The sequence below is a fragment of the Oreochromis aureus genome, linkage group 18 (genome assembly GCF_013358895.1).
Source record: "Oreochromis aureus strain Israel breed Guangdong linkage group 18, ZZ_aureus, whole genome shotgun sequence".
In the NCBI taxonomy this organism is placed as follows: Eukaryota; Metazoa; Chordata; class Actinopteri; order Cichliformes; family Cichlidae; genus Oreochromis; species Oreochromis aureus.
The window spans coordinates 4,677,910-4,698,907 of NC_052959.1; the positions used below are offsets into that span (position 1 = coordinate 4,677,910).

General features: G+C 39.1%; 1 protein-coding gene across 6 annotated transcripts in view; it reads left to right on the forward strand.

Moving 5' to 3' along the window:
• Positions 1 to 20,998, forward strand: part of astn1 (astrotactin 1) — a 417,314-nt gene that overhangs the window by 140,333 nt on the left and 255,983 nt on the right. For 5 of the 6 annotated variants that reach the window (XM_039602830.1, XM_039602832.1, XM_039602834.1 and 2 more), the window contains 4 exons: positions 964 to 1,113; positions 5,123 to 5,290; positions 13,611 to 13,695; positions 16,322 to 16,396. In XM_039602830.1, coding sequence (XP_039458764.1) covers positions 964 to 1,113; positions 5,123 to 5,290; positions 13,611 to 13,695; positions 16,322 to 16,396 — 478 coding nt within the window. Of the gene's footprint in view, positions 1 to 960; positions 1,114 to 5,122; positions 5,291 to 13,610; positions 13,696 to 16,321; positions 16,397 to 20,998 lie in introns of all 6 variants that reach the window. The other variant, XM_039602833.1, reaches the window with a different exon arrangement.

Sequence of the window (20,998 nt, forward strand, 5' to 3'; positions counted from 1 at the left end):
AGAACTAACTATGTTGTTTAGATGCAGAGGAGAGGATGATTCATGTGGCATGACAAAAGTTGTTTTTTCATGTATAGAAAATTTTGAGAGAAGGATGTGAAGAATGAGACATTCTACTCTTTTATATAGAAGGCAGAAATGTGCGCTGAAGAGAGGTTTTGTAAAATCTAAAAAATAACTTTGAAAAGGAAGTCAAAGGGGTGAAATTCTGCCCTGCATCCAGGTTCTGGGTAAGTTACTTGATTAAATAAACTAGCTTTAAACATTTTGTGATAGGTCAGCTTTCTACTTTGGCTTTTGTTTAAAGGATTGCCTTGGGCATTTTTTGAATGAAAAAGTTCTGCCAGAGTAATTTAAAAGTGACAATGGGATCTAGAGTTATTCAGCTAGTGAAAAAATAGGCACTTTAAACAAAGCCTGTGTGACTACATTCAAGGTCACTGTGATATTTTTCTGTGTGTATGTGCATGTATGCGTGGGTGTGGGGTCAGTTTTGACACTTTCTGCGTTGCACTCCGGAGCAAAAGAGATAAAGGGAGAGTTCTCACTTTCGGGGGGGGGCAAAGGAAAGTGAGGAAAGAGGGAAGGTTTGAAGAACAACCTCTCTCTTTTTTCCCTCCACACATTCCAGCATGGATGTTAAAACCCTTCAAAGGTAAACTGTATTTCTGTGCCACTGAGCCGTGCCTAGTGTAAACTTCCCAGAGGCTTGAGGGTTTTGATCCCATAAAAAGGTCCTTTTTATGGGTTTAGACCCATGTTGTTGGGGGTTTTTGTCTTTTTTTTGCTTGTTTGTAAAATAACTGTAAAATGAGTGTCTGTGTAGGCACTGTGTGTACATGTTTGTGTGATAGTGTGCATGTATTGATGGAGGGGTTCTTGGGGAAAAGTGTGGTCACTGCTTCACAGTTCTCTACTCTTTCTTTTTTTCTCCCCCCCCCCACCCTCATTTCTTTCTAGCAGCAGGTTCCCCACGGAGCCCCATCAATAAGACCACCCTGACTCTGATCAGTGTCATCAGCTGCGTGATTGGCCTGGTTTACTCCTCTCACCTCTCCTGCAGCCTCTCAGTCCGGGTAATCTTACATGTTCCGGAGCACCTCATTGCTGATGGTAAGGCCTTACACCAGCCACAGAATTCCCAAACACATCCCCAGGGAGGGCTGAGCTTGCAGTTCCTCGTCACTCTCCGGGGAGTTCGGCCCACTATATCTCGCTAACCGAGTGCCTGTGCTTTGTGGTCGAGCTGCTGATTTGCTTTGCTCTCTCGAAGACAAAGGTAAATGCCAGGTCGACCACCCTCTGCCTGGGTTTCCCATGTCGCAGCACACAACAGATGTGCCCTCAAAGCATCGGAGCACATCGTTGCTAGGTCGCAATGACCACCCACAGCCAAACCTCCATCACGCTTCCCCTGCTACTTTCTGATATGTTGAACCACCTCGCTAATGAATTTCAATGTAGTACCTGCAGAAAAAAAAATAGCACCACGGGAGCCAAGTGTTGGCTCCTGCTGGCTCATTGGCATTTTTCAGCTGTCACTGAAGTGAGCTGGCAGTCCAGATATATTATAGACTGTGACTAGGCTTGCTCATCTATCATCTAGAGGTCTGATTTGATTCGGAACGCTGCTGCTTTCCGGTGGTACACGCTGGCCTGCCAGCGATATTAAAATTCCAGGGAGGCATCGAGGGAGGGAACTTTGAAAGGAGAGATGAAAGATGGCGAATTCGTCTGTTGAATTACAAAACTGGGATCGATTTAGAATGTTTCCATAAATGTCTCCACAGTCTCATCAGACTTGATTTGATGTCACGGTGAATCAGATGAAAATCTGGATTCTACCACTGGGGAAAGAAGCTATTAATGCCAACAGCTGCGCATGTGTCTGACTTCAAATACTGAAAGAAAAGTACCAAAATATAGCGTCACACCTTTCTCCTTGCCTTTCGCGTCGGGGAAAGTAATCATCTGAAGATGTTTGTGTGGTTACGCGGGATAACAATATCTACTGCTTTTCAAGATACATAACAAAGAACAGGGCCAACTTTTTTTTTCCTATCACTAACTTGGAGAGTCGGGAATAGAAAGGTGGCTGACGTTTATCATCTCAGATTGTATTTGCTGGAAATAGATTTACTTTTACCATCTGTGCCTCCTGTGAGAGGTTTCCCAATTACATCTGAAGCTATCTCAAGGAGTGATGCTGTGGCCTAGAGTCTCATCCGAGTAGTGGCTGGGGATTCATGTTACCGGTCATGCCTCTGCTGCCATTATGCTGCCATTATAGATGTTTATCTGTCAGAACCTGGGCGTTTGAGTCAACCTCGGGAAAGGCTTGAAGGCAAGCATCCAAAAAGTTAAGCGCAATATACCAAAAAAAAGCCAGAGTCTATTGCCATTCTAGCAATGAAAGTGCACAAATGAGTTAAATTTTAATGTGATGTTAAGTGTGCTAGCCTTTAAACATGCTACCATAGTGCACCAGAGCTAACGCGCCTGGTATTTAAGAGCTCCGGTTTCTATAATATTTTTTTTATATAGAAATTCCAAGGTTTTGGAGGATGGCAATCCAGCACTATGTTTCTTTTGGGGGGTGTTGTTGTACTTGTGATGTACTTGCACAAAGTAACGCAACATAACTGCTCTATTTAAAACCTGACCAAAGAGCTGCACACAGACGATTAATTCTGCTCTTAAGTCTGGTGCTCGGGTTAATAATTCTGGTCTCGGAGTCCGTTCAGGCCTACGTGGCTTCCCGTGAGAGTCAAACTTCACAATGTGATGAATGTCTCAATAAAGATGGCTACAGTTTCTTATTTTGATAAATGAATTCTTCATTGTATATTAGACCATATATAAAGCATTTATGTTTTACACAGAAATCCATTTCATCTTAAAAAGTGCATACATAGTTGCCAGAAAACTCAAATAGAACATAAAAAGTGTCATAAAAACAGAAACACTGCTGGTGTCTTCAAAGTTTTTCCAGGCAGTTTTATGACTCTCCACAATTAAGCTAACAGGATGAGTCCAGCCATTTGCAGTGTGCGCTCTAGTTCTAAGGGAATCATCAAAGAGGACGGCACTAACTAGGGCACACAGAGCCTGCCAACAAGTCATTAAATATGCTTGGGTTAGCAAATGCCCAGCTCATCCCGTGTTTGCAAATGGACAGTGCTTTGGTCAGTGAGCGTTGTTGCTAATTTACGGAGATCACACAGCGGATAACTCTCAGTACCAAGTGTTCTAGAGACACCTCCTCTGTCAGGTGTCCTGGAACATGGAAGAGTGCTTTTGTTTTCCCAGGCAGTCACAAACTCAGTAGAAAACATTTTGCATACGAGCTCCCTTTAGTTTACAGCATTTGAGCTGTAAACCCCTGGAGACCTCAGTCTTTAAGTGTATTCAATGGAACTAATTGATTATACCTTTTAAGAGGAAAGTTGTGTGCTGCAGCTTTCAACCACGAGGTAATTAAAGCATAAGTAGAAAGGTTTGAAATTAAACAGCAGCAGTAACACAGGCAGTCCTCGCCTCATTATCCTGCATTATGGCAACAGAATGTTAGCCCAGTGCTCAACAGTTTTACCTCCACTGATCAGATGCACAAACTTTGAAATTTACATAGAAAACAAACAACGCTGCGGCGTTGTAGCTCATTTACAGCTGTACTCTCATCTTTAACCTTTTCAGAATTATGTGTCGGCCCATAGTGGTGCCAATAATCATTATTATACATTTATTATCACCAAGAAAGCGTTGAGCTGATGCTTTGTTTGTGTCATAACAACCACTAATAAGACTCACAAGAAAGAGGAGCACTGCGGACTTTTCAGGGTCGGGGAACATTTGTTTCACAGACAGCCATACTTTGTTAAAATAAAAGAAGGGCCAAAAAATGAACAATGTTAGTAAAAGAGATGAGATGCATAGCGCATAATTATGTTAAATGTTATGAATTTGACAGATATAACAATCGTTTTACAATAAGCCTGAGACCTTGGTTCAAAAAACAATTTTCTGGGAGAAAATATAGACTTTTTTGTTTCAATTTGGCATTCACTGACATAATATAATCCACTGTAAATGCTGTATTGTATCAGCATTTACCTTATACAGTTTGTAAGCAAATATATAGTTATGAATAACTATTAATTTTTTATGGCACTAAATCACAACAACAGTCACCTTTATGCGCTTTGAAGTAGGCAAAGATCTTTCTTACAAGTAAACATTTCAGAGTGTATTGTTATGGTCAAGATGCCAGTTCTGCCCTCACTGCTTCTATTTTCTCCACAGTAATAATAGAATTTGGTAGAATAAACAACACAAACAGCAAGAATGAAATGTTTTGCAAGGTGGCTACCCACCCAGTTATAGTTATGTAGTTCAATCAGCCAGGACCATCAACCTAATCAAGGTACATTTGGAAATTCAGCTGATCATGCCTAACACATGTTAGGATCATACAAACTGTTATTTGTATGATTATAGATCTTCCTCTGTTTAAATCTTTCGGAGTGTTTACAAGTTTTGCTTTTCAATTTTGCAGCTTTCATGTTTGCACTATGGCTCTTATACTTTAATCACACTAAAATTAACAAGTAATGTCGTATAAAGTTTTTATGTTTTTTCCAGATCCACACATTTTAAATCTGGTATTTTTTAATCACATTTTCTTTTCAAAAGACATTCATTTTGAAGGTTTCCTAATTTGTTTTTCTCTCATAGAAACTGCCTCACTAAAATGTGGTGCTTGCTGTCATTATATTTAGTTGAAGATATTTTACTTGTAAGGTCCAATATGTGCTGTGACCTTGTCTTTTTTGTTGTTGTTGTTAAATGGTTTTAGAAATGATAGAAAATATAAAGAAACAAGTGGTAAAAAATATAATAAATATGATAATTTGCTTTGAAGATTTTGTTCAAAGTCAGGCTTTTTTAAGTGTCCTGTTCTGTTTTTCATTCCTGCTTTTTCACCCTCCTCCCGTCTCCATTCCTGCCATCTTTTCGTTACCATTCAATCACCTTTTTCCTTCTCTTCAACCATCATATCCATTTCACGTTTCTTTCCTGTTCCCTTCTCTTCCATGTTTTCCATTTCCTCTGTCCTACCCAGGGTCAAGGTTCATTTTGCTCCAGGGGAGCCAGTTGGATGCTTCAGACTGGCTCAACCCAGCCCAGATCTTGTTGTACTATCAGCAGAATGCCAGCGGGCCCTGGGTCAATGAGCTGTGTGGACGACGCCTCCTGGATCCCTGCGAGCATCAGTGTGACCCCGAGACAGGTGAGCCGAGGCCAGAACTACCAGCTCTTCTCACAGCTTTGAGTGGAAATATTAACTAGCAGTTAATAGTGAACTTATTGATCAGCTCTCTTCATGACTTCCATTGAACGGGTGAAGTCCAGTTATAATTACGACATTACATAAAATGCTGCTGCTCTTGAGATATGGCAGGCTTTACTATAAAAGCTTTCAGATTAATTAGAAGGTTGAAATGATATACATGTATTTGTATTTTACAATTACATTGTAAAAAACAACAAACTATAGTTTGATTCATTTTTATTTTTAAATTAGTTTTCATGTTTGTTTGTTTTTTTTTTCAGAATATGCCTACAACAACATTTTGTGACAGGTTGATAATCGGGTTAATTAAGGGTATTTTCTGTTTAAATTCACTGAGTTTTGTAAGCACAACATTTTGTTTCAGTTATTTTCATTTAGGTCTAGTCTTTTTTTTTCTTTTTTTTTCTGTGAGTTATAGTAAATTTAGGCTTTTTTGTAAGAAAAAAACTGTATTTGAAATGCACTGGTTTACTGGAGGCTTTTGAAGTCTGACTTAGCAGAAGTTACGGAATAATTTGCCACAATGTGAATGCTTGTCGTAGCTGTATCCATTAGTCATCTGGTATATTTGGTGTTCCGTCTGAAGAGAGTGAGATTTGTAACCAGCCATAATTTTTTTTTAATTTCACAACTAAAAGCATGTTTTACAGCAAAACAAGAAAAAATGAGCCTCCAGAAACAGAGAAAGGAAAATGTCTCTTCTGTAACTTTCACTTACAGTCTTAGCTAATGCCAACCTCACCATACCTGCCATCAACAGAGAAAGGTTTTAGGTGGTTACCATCTAAATTCACATTTATATCCAGACCTTGTTCATTAGTCGCCCATTGTTGTTCATTTTAATCATTTTAAGTCACATATAATAAATAATCCTATTTACTTCTTTAATCTAAAATGGATAAATAGCCCACATCTAATGTATTTCTTAAATTTCTCTTCTTGCACAAAGTGCTAATGATTATTGCTGAGGGGAAGGCTAATAAATCCTCTGTGTACACTGTGTAAGGAGTTAGTGTTCATGATCTGTACGTCTACTTCAAATAAACTAAAGCTAATTTAAAAAAAATACTAATAATAACAACCTTGTTTAACACTAACCTTATTATATGAAACAGCTTCACTATTTTGACAACACATAAACAGTATTTAAAAAAAGAAAAACACATCCTGATGACACAAAAATGATGTAATGGACATGGCGGGGTCATTCTTTTTATTACCAGTTTATGACTCAGAAAGTTGTTGTTAAACAAAGAAAAAACGTAACACTACTAATAAATAGCCAACTTTAGCAACATCATGAGTCACAGTTCTAATGCTATTAACAAGCGTGCTCTGTCCTTCTCCGTCATAGTGCCCCCTGGAAATACTTCTGATGTAGTCTGATTTGGATTTTTGGTTTTTTGGTTTTTATCCTTCATCTGCAGTGTTTTGTTTTGTTTTTTTCATTCTACTTCTTTTAGAAAATTGGTGAAGATCTTGATTTGCTCCTGTTTTGTCTGCTTGCATGTGTCTACCCAAGTTGCTGAGCTCTCGGTGCCGCCGCGAACAGTGCAATGTACAGTGCAGTGTGATAAAAGTGAACCTGATTGTTTTCTTGAAACAACATCATAAAACACACAAAACTCAAAAATTAAACAATGCAAACAGAATAGTGGACTGTTTTTTTTTTGTTTTTTTTTTAGCTTTTGGCTAAATAAGTGAGCTCACTGTGAAATCTTAAATGTGTTTCTGAAATATGTGTTTCTCACCCCAACGGGTTGTGGCAGATGGCCCCGCCCCTCCCTGAGCCTGGTTCTGCCGGAGGTTTCTTCCTGTTAAAAGGGAGTTTTTCCTTCCCACAGTCACCAAAGTGCTTGCTCATAGGGGGTCATATGATTGCTGGGTTTTTCTGTGTGTGTATTATTGTACGGTCTGTCTTACAATATAAAGCACCTTGAGGCGACTGTTGTTGTGATTTGGCGCTGTATAAATAAAATTGAATTGAATTGAAATATGAATACAAATATGACCTTATTAGAAAACTAAAAATAAACATCCTGTTTAATTCATACTAAGCTGACTGATTTCAAACATTTCCTCCCTCCATACAAATTACTTAGTCCCAGTTCACAACAGCAGTCATCTCACGGTTTTGGGCTTAACGGGATAAGAGCATAGAGATATAACAAACAGCTACAGGAGAAAGTGGACACAAGTTAATGTGATGGAATAGTGGCGTATAGATGCATGAGGAAAAAGTGCTTCATGGGAGGTTCCCCAATAGCCTGAGGTTGTAGCAGCATAACTAAGGCTTGGTTCAGGGTCACCTGAAGGAGCCCTAACTACAATCTTAATCTGAAAGGAAACTTTTAAACCTGATCTTAAAAGGAGAGATGGTGTCTGTTTCATGAACTCAAAGTGAGAGCTGGCTACACAGTAGTGGAGCCTGATAGCTGAAAGCTCTGCCTCCGTTTCTGCTTTTGGAAACTTTAGGAAGTACAAGTAAGCCTGCAGTCTGAGGGAGAAGGCTTCAGTTGGGATAGTATGGGGTCTAAGACGTGACCGAGCCTGATCATTCAAGACTACTTCTTGTATTTAAACCACATACAACACTATGAATTCAAATATTTTGCTGATAAAAAATAATAGCAAAACATTTTGCTGTTTAGTGAGATCTTTATCAGTCTCACTGCCTGTATATATTTTGATCTTACAATATGGGACTAAATGTAGTGTGTTAAACAGATTTATACAGTACATTCTGATAAATTAGAAGCATTTGATCTTTGTGTATGTAGTTATATCTCATTCCTCAAATTTGCTCAATACTTGCAAGCATATGTTATTAATAGGAGACACTATGGTGTGTTTAATTTCTCTTTTCTATGTTAGTGTTTAAAAAGATGCCTGTACGTCTTTGTATTCAAAGAGTATCAATCAGATCACTACCTATTATAAATGACTTCTTCAATTTCTGTTCTAACCTTTTTGTCAGGGAGTATTTTAAAATCAAAGTGCTAAATATAAAGTGGTCCCTGTTTCAATGGAGGTGTTGACAGTAAATTTTTCCCTGGGCAATTTCCCACATATAGAAATAGCCCTGGCTTCAAGTTTCAAGATAAAGCTTTACAATGCATAAAAAGCTTCCAAGAAACAACTAAATTTCTTTGTGAAAACTGTGTCAGCTTTCAGATCTACAACAATCAATTAAATGCATCCTGTCATATGTAGAAAAACTTTTTCAAACATGCTTATATCTGTAATGGCTCGAGGCAGAATGCAGACAGAACAGTGTGATTTTTGCTTTCTTAGACAGTCTCTGCCACTGCATCACTCTGATTATTAGTGCAAGAAGAAGTCTCACATTTAAAGCGGTGGAAGTGTCTTCCTTGTTTTGCATCCATTATTCAGCAGCCTAACTCTCCCCTGGGCAATACAGAGTAAGTTCTGAGACCTTTAAATGAATCAAAAAGCTGGGCCAGTGTGTCTCATGCCTGCTCTTCTTGGAATAATTTCTGAGGTTCACCCACACACCCAAACCTCCACTCTCCCCACTCTTAAAATGATATATGGACCAGCCGCAGGCTTCAGCAATTTTATTATATTTTTTATGTGATTAATTTGTAAAGGAGCCATTGTGCATATGTAAGGTTAGATACAGGTTTATCAGTGGGATAGCACACATGACAATGAGTGAAAGTGTGTATAGGCTGCCAGGAGATTGCAAAGGTGCTATAGATAGCTTAAATCCAATCCTCTTTTCTGCTGAGAGAATATACTGATGAAAACTGAGATGGGCTGTGACAATTTCTGTGCTGCTCCTGTAAGACATTAAAAGAGGTGGGGATGCTTTAAAAGTGGTGTTTTCACCACATATAATACTACCGATTTTTCACTCATTTTCAGGCAAGTCTTTGTACCTGACCATTTTCACAGGAAAGTTTTGTTTGTTAAACCAATTAACATTCACCTATTTATCATTTAACCATTCACATAGTCAACTTTATTAGAGCTGTAGTCATAGGCATGAATGCCATTGTAATTTGGGCTTTTAATTATTTTTTAAAATGTTCTTTTCCCAGTGTGGTTGGGGCTTTGTGAAGCCGTTCCATAACGTTAGCTTGCTTCATCCATTCTAAGAGTATTTTTGATTTATGTTTGTTGCAACACCCAAATGTGTCCAAGTTCCAACTGTCTAGTTGTTGATTTGTGATGAAGTTGAAGAGTCTGGAGGTAGTCCTCCTTCTCCAGTACTCCTCAGTACTGCGCTTTGTGCAATGTATGAGTACCAGTAGCAGCAAAACAACCCCAGAGCATCATGCTACTACCACCGTGCTTGACAGCTTTGTCTCATCTGACCATAAAACTTTTATCCAGAAGGAATTTGGTTTGTCTTTGCTAATTTCAGTCAAGCTCGAAGGTTGCAGAATCTTCTTTTCTTGGTTGGCACCCTCTCTATGTTGTGTTCCAGCAGTTTCCCGTTGATGGCAGGCTTCAGCCTTGTGGGTTCCTGGGTTATTCCTGAACATTGTAACCAATTTCCTCTCATCTGGGTATGACAATTTGGGTCTATCTCCAGACCTTGGCAAAGATGTGACACATCCAAATAACTTGAACTGATGATCCTGGAACGTGCAGTTGTTTAGAAATGGCTCCAACAGACCTTTCATACGTATATAGTTTTCCTTCTTAGATTTTCACAGAGTTCTTTGGACTTTTTCATTGTTCTGTCTTCTGTCAGTCAAACAAATACTTTTTATGTTGGCAAAAAGAAACTGACCGTTTTAGTCAATCGTGATCACCAACAAGAAGTTAATAGGGTTTGGTCTTGTCAAGTTAAAAGACATTGTAGAACATGTTACAAGTTTTAAGTGAATACATGTCTAGTCCAGTGCAGTCTTTGCTATCCACAGGACAGATCAAGTTTCAGGCTATTTGAGGGTGATTTGTACTGTATAGGTACAGTATGTGTTTTTAAAGGTGACAAATCGCAGAGTGAAATTCAGTGAAAATAAAGCGTGAAGCCTAGATTGTGGCTCTCACTGTATGTTGAGCAATTATGGAAAGTAACACCTTGCAAGTGTAAAACAAGTTTGAGCAGAGTGCCGTGACCTGAGAGTGCAATGAAATGGCAATTAAAGTAAGATGAGCCATTTAGCAATGTTCAGGAGCTGTGCAACAAAGCTCATTGCCCCTCCAGCATTATTGTTATTATTTTTTGGATACAGTTTAGATTATCAGTGAACATGTAAAATTGGCTTTCCAGTGTCAAACATTTCAATACTTTCATTGCACATTTAACAGAGCAGCAAAGTAGCAATTATATTCAGAGCTACAGGATGTACATGTTAAGAGTGCCGACAAGGAAAGTCTTGGAAAAGCTGGTACTAGTGAAGAGCACATCCAGGTGATCCTTTTTAAAAGAATAATTACTCAAAGCTTGAGGAGCAGAGCATGAACTTCCATAATGCAGCTAAGCGACTAGAAGATGATGAGGTCTTTCTGGTCTATCTTCACATCTTTTATCCTAACATGCTGCGCTACTGATATCTTGGGTGCTCTTTCGAACCCCTCCACACAACTGTTATTTTATTACACTCCAATTACACAAGTAATGAGTTAATGGGGAGTAATGAGCTCAAATACACCAAACTCTAATGGTATTCTACTGCTGTGATAAAGCAGTCATTTTAAATGTGAGTTTCCTTGAGTGAAACTCGATGAACACAGCAGATTAAAACACTGACACTGGTCATGATTAATCATGTAATGTAAAGTTAGTTTAAATTGCAGCCCCATGTGCAGCACTTAACGGGCCAATAACAAGTTGGGAGTTCAATATTTAGGAACTCTGTGAGAGGATGTGCCGTACAGCCTTTGAGCAGGATTATTAATTGAAAAGGGCACAGAGTATATCTCTATCTTCTCCTTGTTTTTGTGTTCCTTTCTCAAAACTTTGCTGGGATCACGGGCATTATTGAACCCGGTCTAAGAGTTGTTTTAACTCTAGAGCACACAGAGGCTCTCTTGAGTACAGAATCAGTATTAGAAAATAACCCCCATCTATATGTTATAAAATATAGACAGACTTGAAATCATGAGGATGCCTGACTCATTTCTTTTTTATTCAGCTAGCATGAAAAGTCAGTAAACGATTTCCTTTAGCCTGGCAGGTACTGACAGTTGACCTTTTCCATTAACAGTGGTGTATACGCCCAGGGCCTGTGCTCTTCACTTGCCTCCTATTGAGCATGAGGAGAGCATGTTGTACATGTTACCCCTGAGTAACCATCTAAACCAAAGGTGAGGCCCCATCAATCATACTGGATAAAGTCGAGGCCGACATTTCTCCCAGGAGCTGATAGCAGCACAAAAAGCACACAGGCCTCACTTATCAGGACAATGGCAACACAGAGCATGAGCATTGTACGAGTCCCACTGCTGAGGTATTGGACATTCATATTCATGTAAGACACTGGTATTTTTTGTATCGAGTAGTCGGTTTAGCACCCTCTAAAATATTGCCTAGTGCATATGTTTCTGCATATGAAACAGTCCCACATCTGAGGCTTTTTTATAAACTCTTTTAGATGGCTTTAGACATTCAACCTTTAAACAGCACAGATGGGCAATGCTGCATTTGATGCTATTAGAAGTTGCCCCAAATTGTTGCCTTAGGCCTGAGGACTAAGTGGATTTGGGCAAATTACAACCCAAGACACTCTGCTTTAGTAAATAATGGCAGTGCCAAGTGACGATTCATTAGACTAATCACTGATCTAATCACTTCTCATTTGGGTAGGGGATGTTATTCAGTCATTGGGACCAGTCTGATAAGTGTGAAAAACACTAATATAAACAGAATCTATTAAGTCTAGACATTTGGAGTAATGACTCAAAGTTAACTTCGGTATTTACTTCTAGGGTGTCCTTTTCCACTGTGTAACCACACTGATAAGCCACAAGAATAAAAGAAACAGACTAATATTCTTTGCTCCTCAAAACAACTCGAACTTGTCTGGGTGTGGACACGGTACTTTTGTGCTATCTGGCCATACGATGTTGTTAGCGGTCTCTGTGGGTTGAGGCTTCGATGTCAAGTCAGAATTCGCTGGGTAAATGTACCGTCTGTTTCTCTTTTTTACTCATAAAACATAAGGAGAAATTGGAAACATGATAAGGGAGCAATCTCTTATTGAGAGCTTCAACACTTTATCCCATAGTTGTGTTCATGGCATCATATTTCTTTCCTTGAATTTGATGACATCTGAGACTAAAATGGAACTGAACCACAGTGTTCATTATGGGTTGCTTTCATTGTGTTGGCAGCCAATGAGTTTTGGCAAATTACATATATGCTTATGGTCTTGCCAGTAAAATATTCTTTGTGCATTTCTTCTTTAAGGCAAGTGCTAGCTAAGTGTCAGTCTTACAAACTGACAAATAAAAGTAAGTTCTTGATTTAAAAAGTATTCTGTCACATTCTGGCTGATCCATTTTGACATTTATTTGACTGAAACCTAACAATTAAATTCTAATTGAATTTTAAGTATGGTAACCATTTATTAGAAATCAAACTAATACAAACAAACAAATACTATATCCTTTATGCTTTTGATGAAATAAGTTGCCATATCCTGGGCTTGTGTCTAAAAGTAGTAGCTTTAGGTTACTGGTTGGCCTCTTCAGTTTGTCTTGTTGCAAAATAAGAATTTCCAGAAGAAAAACAAAGAAAAACGACATTTTTTAAACTTGGAGTTGAAAAGAACTTTAGGGTTAGGAAGCATCATGCACATCAAGAACGAGTCAAAAATCAATCCAAAATGAGTCATACTGCAAGGTTTTAATGAGCTGACAGTGTCGGAGCGAGCCGGTGTTTTACACTCCGTGTCCTTATCAGTGTGTCAGAAACCAATCCACTGACATGACGCACAGCAGTGAGCGCCATCGCTTTTTTTAGTAGCCATTTGGAGACTGGCTGTATTGTACTGAGACAACTGATTAAATATTCTCCTGCTGCAACACTCTGAGGAATTTATTTTTCCGTTCTTTGTGAGATTTAAACAGAAATAGCTAAAAAAAAAAAAAAGACCACCTATGAATACATCATTAAAAATAAGAGATGATTAAGAGTGCTTCTCTACAGAGGATTCATCTTTAGAATAGCTCTCCTGCAGTGAAATGGAAGGAGAGGGGCAGAGGGAAATTTCTAATGAATTAAACAAGGCTTGACTATAATGAAGACATGATTGAATCACTGGCTTTCTGCTTGCAGGAGAGTGCCTTTGCTTAGACGGCTACATGAAGGACCCGGTCCACAAGCACCTCTGCATCCGCAGTGAGTGGGGGCCCAATCAGGGGTAAGTTATGATAATCACCTCATAATGGTTTGTGATTGCTCATTACCATCCCAAAGTCGAACAGTGGAACAACAAAGGAATTACCCTACGCATCAAACCAAGTGGTATTAATTTGCCTGGATGAATCAAAAGGAACAGTAATGTTGACAAGTACAGCTGATATTTTTGAACACATAAACATTTCAAATGCAGGTAATTAGTTGTGCACATCGGCATGTACTGTAAATAGTCTTCGGGAGATCATTTTTCTTTGTTGCTTGGGTATTTGTTTATAATCGATGTCATCGTCATCGCCTGATACAGTTCCAAGTTTTATAGTCCTCCGCTTGTCCCGAGGTCATGTCACTGCGTAAAACAGATTAGATGTGTTAGTATGCAGAATGTTCGGATTTACATTTCTACAGCTCTATTCACTGAGTTTATGTATCAACAAATCTTAAAGTGTGCTGTTCACAGGCACTTTCCCTAGCAGGGTCAAACTCTTACAATATTGCAGACAGAGAGCCAACAATTACCCCCCAGCGAACACAGATACCATAGTACTTACTGCCTGTTGTCGGCTGCTCTCAGTGGTCACTTACAGGCTTGGGAATACATCAATCGAGGCTCTCTCCAGCAGCTTCCACCTGTGGAAGTGAACAGCACGATTTTAGCACCTCAACCAAAAATCACAACTGCAGTAATAAATTGTACTGAAGTACAACATGGTTTTCTAAAGCCAAGCAAATTCATGTTTGTACTGTGTTCAGTTTAGTCATGAGGTGTAATTTCTTGCAGACTCAATGCAGCCACAGGTGGTGAAGTACCTGCTTTGAAGAGTATTTTAACTGTTAGTATTAAGTTGGTATGTACCTCCGAACCCATAATATATCCAGTAATGTGGCTGCAATGACAGCTGCGTGACTTTTAGTACTATCTTTAAATCATTTTCAGCCATAGGTAGATTTGTTAATTTTTAGTGGCTTTAATGTGGTTTATGATCTCTTCATCTTTGACCTCAAAGTCACCAGTTCTGTAATGATTCCAAGTGATGACTCGATATTTTTTGGCTTTAAAAATGCTGTTTCAGGCTCTTCTCCAGGAAGTTATATTAACACTTAATTGAGTTCACATCTGCTTCTTTAAAAAGTCCTTGACATTTGGCGAACACTGGTGCCACAGTGCTGACCACTGGGTGACCGCTGTGTGTGTAAGTGTGCGTGTGCATGTGAGGTGTTACTGTCACAAAAAAATAAAAGCAAGCTACATCAGAGAAGACTGTGCTGATTTACAGTTTGCTGTCTGACCCAGTAATACCTGCAAAAGATGATATGGGATCCAGCCCTTTTATATGTAGCAGGCTGTCACATGTTTATGAAAATAACATCAATAATGAAATACTTTGTAATGGAACTGTTTCAGAATTTAAAGTGTCTTGTGGAGTTTTCTTGTTTTGTTCTGTGTGTGTTTTTATACCAAACCATATAGAGTGCTCATTACATTTCTTTTCTTAGAAAAAAGAAAGAAATGCAATGACCACAGGGAGATATATTGTGAGAACGAGGGGACCCACTAAAGTTTAGCTCCAGAGCAATATGTCTGGGCAACAACTTGTTAACAAATGGTAACAATGAAGAGGTACCCCACTGTGACTTCTTTAGTTGTTATGGCCTGGTACTAGATTCTGCTGCACCTTGAAATTGTTCTGCCAAACACTGAGAAGAGTGAATGTGATGATGGCCTGAACAAGTCAAATCATACATCCCTAATCTGTCACGTCACCGGCAGGCATGTATTCTCTGTATCACACGCCAGACTCAGTGCATGTTGGAAATGTTTTCTTCTTTGTCTGCATTTTATGAAACGTCAGAAATGTCCCCCCTTTGCCCGTCTACGTAACTCTGCACCTCTTTATCTCATTTCCCTGGTGCTCTCCCTGAGTCCCTGTCACACCTGTGTAACTGAGTGAGCACCCTGGGGTGACTTAAATGTTTAATGACCACGGCCTATGGCGTGGATGCAGCTCTAGTCTTCCTCAATGTTCTTTTTGCTTACAGTAGTGCTCAGAATGACATCGGTCCCCTGTCACTTCTCCCCCTTACACTCTCACTTTGCAGACTGTTTAGTCCCGGAGCTGCCACTCCCCATTAATCTCCATCATTCCCCCTCTCTCGCTTCTGCCTCTTGGCATCTGTCTCCTCCCTTTGATGCCCCCACCCTCACTGGCTCCTTTGTGTGCCCTCTCCATCACCTTCCGTCTCTCCCTCCTTTCACTTTGACCCTTTCTCCCATTCTGTCTCGCCCTGTCATCCTCTCTTATCCCCTCCCCTGGTAAATAGATATGAGTCAAAGTCACATTGCATGTCAGCTGCTGGAGAAACACATTTTTCAATCATTATGTTTACACGTAGTGCACATTGCAATGCTGGTTGTGATTTGTTGGGCTCTGCAAGGCGGGAAAAACTCAAAGTCAGACATGGAAACATGGCTAGTGTTTCGATGTCTAGGGGGTTTAGATTAGGAGGATGGTACAATGAAAAATTTAACACTTCGCAGGCTTTGATTTTAACACACAGTTTTATTCTCTCTCACCTTTTTTTCTATTCCTCTGATCTATTCTTTTTTCTTTCCTTTTTTTTCATGCCAGTCCCTGGCCTTACACCATCTTCCAGCGTGGTTTTGATCTTGTGATGGGAGAACAACCCTCTGATCGCATTTTCAGGTAAGGAGAACTTCACAAAACTTTGTTTTATCTGACTGCATTTTCTGTGGTGCTGCAGTCAAATAACTTGTTAGAATTCAGGTACAATAGCTTTGATTGTGTCTCTCCCTTATGATTAGGGGAGGATTTCGAGCTCCGGCTGCAGAATACCTTCTAACTCTGTCAGTTTTAAATGCACTATGAAAGGGAGCAAGAGGTTTGATTTTCACATGGGAGAAACATCACATAAGCTGTCTGCTCTGCTGTTGAGAATTAATTTTTAAAACAATTTGAATGCTACACATTCATGAAATTGATTGGAAAAGTGAATTTAGTTGACCACTTCAGACAACATTTGATATTAAGCAGTAATTACTTTTGTGAAACTGTGATAACATGAGTAAATTTTTTTTCTCTCTGCAGTATTGTGGACATTAATCCATAATGCATATGTTTTCCCTGCTGTTAAAAAATCACTTTAAAAAAGTTACAACAGAACAATGGCTGATGTTTCATTTGAACTGAAATTGAAAACACTGAACAAGTCAAGGGTGTGACAGAACAGTTTATGTCCATGCTGACTCAATATTGGTTCTCAGGTCCATAAGTACATAGTGTTTTGGGTTTTTTTTGTAATTTTACACCACCATTACAGAGTGGATTTTAAATCAAACCACCAAACAAACCAAATTATTGCATCAACTGTTAAAGATTTTTATTTTATAAATAGTCTCCATTCATACAGGCTCAAATCTAATTAGACAGTTGACTGTAACGTGGTTTTGCAGCCATGTTGAATTGATCCCATTGTGTTGAACTTGCGGCATGTGGTAGCTTTTCACTGGAACTCTCGCTATTATACAAGAACAGGAAGGCCAGGTCAAATTTGGGCTGAAAATCCTAAGAGAAACATTCTCTGTTGCTGTGTTATGGCGTGGACACTGTTGTAGAAGTTTTCCATTTAATAAAGCCTGCAGACAAGCGGTGAGCGGTAGCTAACATTCTTTAATCAAAAACAAACAATCTGCTGTGGTGCTAAATGACAAAATCTGTTATTTTCCAAATACTTATGGGACTTTTTGTAAATACCTGCTATTTCTTCAGCTACTCACAAACTTAGAATTCTGCACTGATGAGCAACAAAGAGCAATAAAGAGTCGAACAACAACACAAAAGACCTGAAAGACAAACAAATTAGAGCATGGATGATATTCACCTTTTTTTTAGCATATATGACAGCATAAACAGCTAAGATGAATGACTTGTTAGGCACCAAACATATCTCCAAGTTACTAAAGAATCAGATATAGTTCACAGATGTTAGTTCAGATTGAATGAACCCAGAAAAGCAAGTGAATGCTGGCCCTTTGTCAGATAAAGGTAGCTAATTTACAGCTTTTTTTGCTGGCTGCTGTTATAAATTATTATGCTTTTAATAACAGATGAATGTTACAAACACAGCGTTACAATATATATTTAATCTTTTCCCTTGTGTCTTATGACAGAGATCATTGCTTTAGGCGTTTGCCTTGAAGAGAACATATAGCTGAGAGAAAATCATTCCATTCTCACATTCACAACAACACATCAGGGTATCGGGCAACTTGTCTGAGACTGAGGTATCTAACAATATTCTCAACTGCTTTCCTTGCCAAGTTCTCCGACTTGAGAAAGAGCAGATCTAAGAAGGAATGTGCCACTGCCTTCATTACAAGTTTCTGACTCCTTTCATGACAGCACAGCAGCAAGAACAAGTTTGTGTGACTGCACAGTTGATGTGAACCATTCTTATTATTGTTAGCATTGTCCGTATGCTGGGACACACATTCGAAGCTGGAATCACAGTAATATCTCCAGGAGCTGCTTTGATGCATTTCCTTGCCTGCCAGCATGCGTTCTGCAGTAGGCTCCCCACCTTTTTTACAACCATAGTTTAAAATCTCGTTGTCCTCTGGCGGCTTCAACACAGCCATCCATCCTAATTTGAACATTTCTAGCTTTGAACTTCCCCAAACGTCCCTGTTTGCTCCACACATTAGAAGAGACCTTGAATTTTGAGCAAGCACTCGCTGACCTACGAAGCCATCCTCTTGTTTCTTTGAGCAGATATTACTGTTCAGCACAAAAGCTAATTAGTTGAGTGAAATTGAAGCGCTATAAAGCAAAGGAAACCCAACAACACAAACAAAATTCTCGTGTGTTGGAGGAGCTAAATGGTGAGAGTCAGCATTCACAAACAGTGTTTCCTATTTGCACAGTATTAACCGCAGGGAGTTCCTCTGCGGACTGCAAACATGTTTTCCACTGAACAACCGTTTCCTCTTGGGGCCTCTTAGTGTTTTCCACCACCACTTTCTCTTAGGTTGGACCAAATAAGTCGTACAGTAGCACACAAGTCCCCAGTTGTCCATTATAAAGCTGCGCTCATTAAGTGGCTGCTAATTTGTCCTGCGGTCACCCATATACGTCATACCGCATCACAGGGAATTTCAGCACTCCTGCTATACACAGTCCCGTAGGAGAAATGTGAGGTAGCAACAGCGCAACAGCGTCTTGAGAAGTAATATGGAAATATTACCATTTTAATGGACTTCCATGTTATACTAACTTGCTACAGCCAAGTGTTTTGCAGTAAACGAGCAACAGCACTTTGATCCACTCAAATTTTTTTTTAACTTTGGAACAAAGGGAGTAATTGGGTGGATATAATGAAGTGTTCCATTTCTATAGTGATTTAATCCTTCGGTTCTAAAAGCGACTGGTAATGCATGCAGCGCCCACAACTCACTGCCCTTTCCTTATGCTACGTTAGCATTTTATTAAATGCAAATTGAACAATTGTAAATGAGGAAATATGTTTAGTCTGCATAAAAATGGCTGTTAACTATTTAATCAACAAGTCCCCCCTTTTTGTATTACAAGTATCCATGAATTATTCATCAGCACTAATAATGCATTTGATGTTAATCAGCATGCACTGTTTAACTAAAACTTGAAGTATTACATTTCATCTGCAGAGTGTTTAAAGATTGATGATGTCCATTGACTCACAAATAAAGAATTGTTTTAAAGCCCTTGTTCCAACCATCTGTTGTTTACAGATTTATAGCCCTGTTTTGTCTTGGGGGAAACTCTTATGGGCCCTTTTTTGCCGGGGTGCCTCATTTGCTATGCAGTCTGTCCATTAACTCGGTGCCCTTCTGCTCAAATAAGAGTTATGCAAAAAGGATAACTTTGCTGAAAGGTAAAATAAATAACCTGTAACAAACATGATGCCATTAGTCAGAAACACTGACTGGTGGATTTCCAAGGTTTGTGAGAAATGCCCTGATGATGATACGAAGGTTATTGCAATTTGCCTTTGAGACTTCAAACTTTGGGAACAAGTTTGAAAACTCAGCATTAAACAACTCCCATTAAACCCTGCATGCCTCAAAAGTTCAGGATCTAAAGTTTAGAGGTTTAATCGTCCACTGAAATGTCTTTAGACACTGCATTTTCAGTTTGGGGCATTTTTCCTGTTTCGTGTTTCCTTTAAGTCTCTCAACTTTAAATTTGTGCAGTAATAAGTCACTGGGATAACCATTATATCCCGGATGTCTCTATTTAATCGTTAGTTTTCTATTCAGATTTTAATAAACCAGCACTTCTGCTTCTTCTCTTCTTTTTAATGTTTTGTGCCTTTATATTTTTAACATTCACTAACTTCACTGTTTTGATGCAGAGCTTAAAAGTCTACTGCTACATCGAGTTCAGCCAAACCATGAACCAAATAAAACTGTTTTTTTCTCCTTAATGGTAAAGAAAACAGCAAGAACCCAAATAAAAATAAAAAGAATCACTTAACAATTCCAAAAATTGACCACATAAGCTGTGTTATGCTTTGAAACATTAGACGATAAACATGTCAGTGAAGATAACTGGAATATTACTATTAAAAATATAGACCCATGTTATTATCCCCTAATGTAGATGTCATGGTTTGCCAAGCAAACCGTGTGGATATTAGGAAGGAGTGGACCCAAATGCAGACAATGGAGATGAATGTGGATGTTAACAGAAAATGAGCCTTTATTTATGGTTGAACAGATGTTACAAATAAACGGCAAGGAGAACTAGAAAGGAACAAACATAACCTATACTGGGAAAACTAGCCTAAACCTGAGACATGGAGGGAATGACACACAGGAGAGATGCTGAAGCAACACAGACGATCCGACGACGAGCAAAGGAGAACAAACATTAAATATACACAGAGGGAAACGAGGAATGGCAAATAGGAGGGAGACACAGCTGAAGCTAATTAAACATGACGGGGCGAGGGGAGCAAAAGTAGACACACTGACATAGCACAAAGACTATCAAAGTAAAACAGGAAATACGACACGTATGTACAGTCATCGACTTAGAGACACAAGCTTAACACTCAGACATCACAGACATGGCAATAGAGCGAACATGGAGAGGTGGGACCAGGACAGGCACAGAGGCACAGACTGGACACTGAACAGAGGGAGCACGGAATCTAAACCTAAGAACGAAACTCTTAAGAAGAATTAAACACCAGATAATAATAATCAAAACAGCACAACTAGAGAATCGGATCATAAACCATAATACAGA